Raw genomic sequence first — 5,096 nt, forward strand, 5'->3', positions numbered from 1 at the left:
GCAAAGCTCTAAAGTGGTCCAGGTCAAATGGCAGAAGTTTAGCGACAGTTCGTCCCCCAATCCTCAAAAAGTTAATTTCTACTGAGGATAAATCAAGTCCGGGAAAAGTTCTAGAATCAAGGCCTTCATAAAGGAAAAATTGAAAACGTCTCACAAACGAGTGCCCCAAAATAAGAACTTTGCTCTTGCTATCCATAGCAAAAATACGAGAGAAACATATCTGTTATAGATATATACGGTATATAAAAGGAGAAAGTATTTAACTTTGTTTCCTTGTTTGCTTTGATTGCTTGAACGACTTCAAAATTTAGCGTTACAGACTAAGAGGGCGAGTCACAGCTAGCATCGCTCTTTTACCCTCTTGTGCTCCAGGAAAACGAGGCTATGTACTTTTACTGAATAGGGTGTGACAATTACACAATCCTACTATCTGTTGTAATGAAATTGCCTGACTGTCTCGTGATTCTTGCACAACTCCAAGGTATTGTCTAAGGTATCAAATGACGGTGATACGAACGCAGCAATCTACCCACCTTTACCCTTGAATGACCTACACATGTCATGTCAACACCCGATACAAATTAAATGTATAAACGAGGAGGTGACATAAAAACTTTTATTTGTATGCAAATAAATTCATTTCTTTCCCCTTAGATATTCTGGAGAATACTGACTTTTTTTTTTTTTTAGCAAACCTTCCACTATGATTCCAATTTTTGGAGCAACCAAGAGGCATTCAACCCAGCAGCGGGTGAAACTGGTTTTGACACACAGGAGACCAAGCTACCAACCTACTGGAGCAAACCATTTTCCAAGATCTGTCTCGGCATGAAGATCCCTGGCGAGGAAAGAACGAATTTTATCACTCTCGACCAGAGCGCTGAGTCACTGCACTCACTGATAGCTGACGGGCAATTCCGCCCCACATCAGTGGGCCGTGACACGTGGAAGAGTCTGCTTGGTTCCCAAGGCTCCTTGCAGCCCAACTGTAACAGAGAAGGGTTCAACGTAGAGAGCGACTCACAGAATTTTCCTAAGGCGAGAATCGGTATCATTGGTAACAACGAACCTGAGTGCGTAAGCTGTGACTCCAGAATCGGGTTTGGTTCAGGTGGGAACCCTGATGACACCAACACGTGTGGCATTAATGCGCGAGCCGCACCAGATAATGGAGACAAGCACATCAAAGTCATGGGATACATATTGGTTCAGTGACATTGCTTTACACACCACCTGTCTTTCCTGTCTCGTTGTGGTCTTTACATCATCAATCTGTATTGTTAGTGATTAAAAGTGAAATGATCTCGATAAAAGAAAACAAACAAACAAACAAACAAACAAAAAACAGTTATAAATAAGTTATAATAATGCATTGTAGGAATCACCATCTATCGGAAAGCATCACGCCAGGTAACTAAATTTGTTCCATGTTGAAATCATCGTTTTGTGAGTTATGATGACAAGCTGTTAGAGAAAACCGATCCAACCGATAAACGTGTGGTTTAGAGTAATATATCCAATGTTCTGGATCATTCGTTCACGCAGCTACCCGTTGAAACCTAACTCCGAATCTGCCAACGAGAAATCTCGCCACTGATCGTGCAAAGGAAGGGTGTGTGGATTTCTTGGGGTGTTCTCTGTTCGACGATGTGCTGACACAGGCTGTCTGTATTATGGTCGCATGTCGGTAAAAATGTGACGTAACAATGGGCGGAAATCAAGAGACTGAAGAGACTATGATCATAGTCTCTTAGTGGAAACAAAGAAGTTTTGTTCTTGTTGCTACTTAAGAAAATAATATGTCTAACGGGTTATGTTATGGGGACTCCAGTCTGACTTAAGAGTTATTTTCTTAGAATGTCGAGAATCGAAAGATGGTGACGAAAAAAACGATTTTGTTTGTTTCGTTTACTTCGCCAAAACATACCTTTGAGTGAATGTGTTTAAGGAAAATAGTTTTAAGTTCCATCGATTGTTTTTACAGGCAACATTTAAAAAAAGTTTGAAATTTGCACATAAAGGCAGTTTTCGAGGCTTAAAATGTTCAAAGTTTCACGCTTCTTTACGAAAACAGCGGGGCGTAAGAACAATTCTATGAAAATTAACGAAGCTTAGCACAAATATTATTTCACTCTTATACTTTAAAATCGTATAATAAGTTTCTTGAAGTTTTGTTTGTAGTTTTTTTAGCTAACGTATTTGTGTAGCCGCAATTTGTGTCTCTTGGCGAGGGAAAAACAACTTTTAACTTTGACGAGAAATGGCCTCTATCTGGTATATACCATTTGGTCAAAATATCAAGGAAACCTTGATTATTGTAGAACTAAAATTTTTCGTGTGAGCGGAACATTAAATTACATATGTGATGCATACTTGCGTACACCGGGTTTAATAGCGGGGCTTTGCTACATGGAACTATGCTATGAAAGTTACTGACAGAATAAAAGAAGAGGGGAAAAGATGAAGTAGTGAATAACTAATCAGTGAGCAAACGAACGAAGGTACGAACAAGCGAACCAAAAAAGAAGGAATGAATGGATGAACAAACGAACAAATGAGCGAATGGAAGAATTGCCTCTTATTAGTTTTTTTTAGCTACGTTACGTTTTAAACTCTTTACCCTTAGGTTAAAAGGCCCTGAAAGCAGTCATCAGGTTTTCATATTTCTATGGCAACTCGATTGTCTCTTGAAAATAATAACCACAAAAAAATTTTTGTCAATTTTAACACTTTCGTGATTTGTTTTCCTGTACTATTCAATCAGTTTCTAGTATTCATTAGAGTGAAATAATAATAAACTACTAAATGATTTATGTGTGCTACTGATGGTTTGCTCAGTCTTTAGGCTCTTACATCTTTATTGGCGAGTAGAACAGTTTTGAAAGTCGCCTTGGTAGCAGGCCGTAATACAAAACTCTTTTAAGGGTTGTGATCGAGGCTAAGTCAGAGTCGCTGTTTTTATGTAGGCCTTTAAGTCAGTATGTAATATTTTGACAAACATCAAAACAAATACTTCGCGCGACTCCATGCTGCCTCTTTGCAAATTAACCAGCATTGAGCGTTTGACCCATAATCTTTACGTTTTATCTATTTCGCATGGTCCTTACCTTATTTCCTCTTCTTAATCTCACAAGCTTTCGGATTTTTGTTTTTTTGTTTTTACATTTCAATGTGGATCGATCTTTTTTAACATTTTATGAAAACCATGAAAAGCTTATCATGAAACTCAGCTAGGAACATTGAGTTGAGTAGTTGAATTCCTATGTTAAGTAACTGATCCTGGAACGCACTGTGTTTTTAAATTACTTGATGACCACATAAATTAGACTTCATTCATAAATTAATGCCGTGAAGGTTCACTTGAACAAAGCAAATCACAAATCAGGTTTTTTTGGCTTTTTTTTTTTTTTCTCTTCATTTTTGCTAGTGGAAATGATATGAACATTTTTTACCTCTTCATAATTGTTTTCAATCACTGGCATGAAAAACAAAACAACAACAAAAGATATACGGTCAAAACATCCCTTAAACAACAAATTATCTAACCTTCTAAGCAGGTGTCTTTGATATCAGTGGTATTTAGATGCAGGATTAATCGGCCTCCCATTATTTCTTAGAAGCAATTGCAACAAATCATAAAATACAACACTTGCAAATTAATATTTACAGTTTCCCGTTGCCTTTCAAGGTCAAACGCCGACGAGAGGAAATTAGTGTAACTGGACGTTTTCAGTACCAGGCCTTCCATTTTCGTGAATTGGACAGGCATTTTCGTCTTTTTCTCGTGTTGGATTTTAGAGGCAAGGAGTTCGGAAGGTTAGCATTCCTTTTAGTTGTTGGCTCTTTAAGGCTGCCTTGTTTTAGATTACGCCAAGCTAAGTTATGTTTGTAAGAAAGACTCGACGAATAATAAGTCATCGATTTCTCTTTGTGTGACCCATCTCGTCTGAAATGGTTAACACAGCACGAAACCACAAATTGGACACTACGGGATACGTAAAGTTCCGCAAAGTTAAACTGACTAGAGACACGTAAAGCTGCGCAAAGTTTGGTTAGTAAGAGGAATCAAGTTCGTTTCGGAGAAGTTTTGGTGTATTCAGTGGAGAAAGTCCCGAGACCTTCAGACAAATATCTTTTCTCTGTGGGATGAGTTTAACTCCGGAGCCCGCAGGGCAACGAAACTCCTAAATAACGGCCCAATAGCTTCCTCAGTCGACTCCCTGTCATCATATCAACATTGCATTACGCTTGAACAAGAAATCACAAAATGTATTCCGGAAAACACTTTAATCAAATTTTTTCCTGGAGGTTACTTTTGAAACGAAATTGACCTTGAATGTGTTTCGAAACGACTTGTGACGAAATGAGAGAAACGACCTACATCAGCATTTTGAGTGTCCGACCTTCAACAAGCACGGATCAGCGGTTTTCCACATTAGATACCAGGTTCTCTCGGTTCTCGCGCCATTTTTTTGGCGTCCTTTTTGAAAGGTGTGAAATGTTGAAGCTTGCACCGATCTCTTGGTCCTTTTTCACTGTTTAAAAACTCTACTTTGGCGGAAAAAAATCAGTTTATCTTCACTTCTTCTCTGTGCACGATTTCAAACAGTTTTTGGTGGCATACAGCTGATGAAAACATCGATACATACGGAGGTACGAGTCAACAACAACAGGTAAAACGTAAGCCGTTGTTGTCTTCCCGGGTTGTCTTGTACGTACGAGTAAGTTAAGCTTAAGTTTTCAGGGTAAAGTTCAGTTGTAATGTCTGCTTAAGATGTATGGAATTGCCTCTGGTTGTAAATGTTTCTTTATCAAGCAGAAGTTATACATTGGAAGTAAATGTAACCTTGTTTTCAAGAGGGACAGCAATGGGAATGATGGTGAATTAAACCATTAAATCAAACTACTGTGTAAAATTTACTGATTGATTTATTACGATATTTTCCTTAGTACTGCAAGCTTGATTTGAGGTTTCCCAGTGGGGATTTACACATAAACTTAACTAACCTTTTATGCGTATTGTATTTTAATCATAGGATGAAGTAAAATTGGTAATGCCTTACATGTATGTATAATCCCTGGCCTCCTTATTTGAA

At 38.2% G+C, this 5,096-nt stretch overlaps 1 protein-coding gene across 1 annotated transcript in view; it reads left to right on the forward strand.

The window, feature by feature from the left end:
* The window catches only part of LOC145485568 (uncharacterized), a 24,993-nt gene extending 23,127 nt beyond the window's left edge, over nucleotides 1–1,866 (forward strand). Inside the window, exon 7 of the mRNA XM_081464219.1 lies at nucleotides 691–1,866. Coding sequence (XP_081320345.1) covers nucleotides 691–1,215 — 525 coding nt within the window. The 3' untranslated portion in view covers nucleotides 1,216–1,866. The remainder of the gene's footprint in view (nucleotides 1–690) is intronic.
* Nucleotides 1,867–5,096: the final 3,230 nt, after the last annotated feature.

Source organism: Orbicella franksi, chromosome 4 (genome assembly GCF_964199315.1).
Source record: "Orbicella franksi chromosome 4, jaOrbFran1.1, whole genome shotgun sequence".
NCBI lineage: Eukaryota > Metazoa > Cnidaria > Anthozoa > Scleractinia > Merulinidae > Orbicella > Orbicella franksi.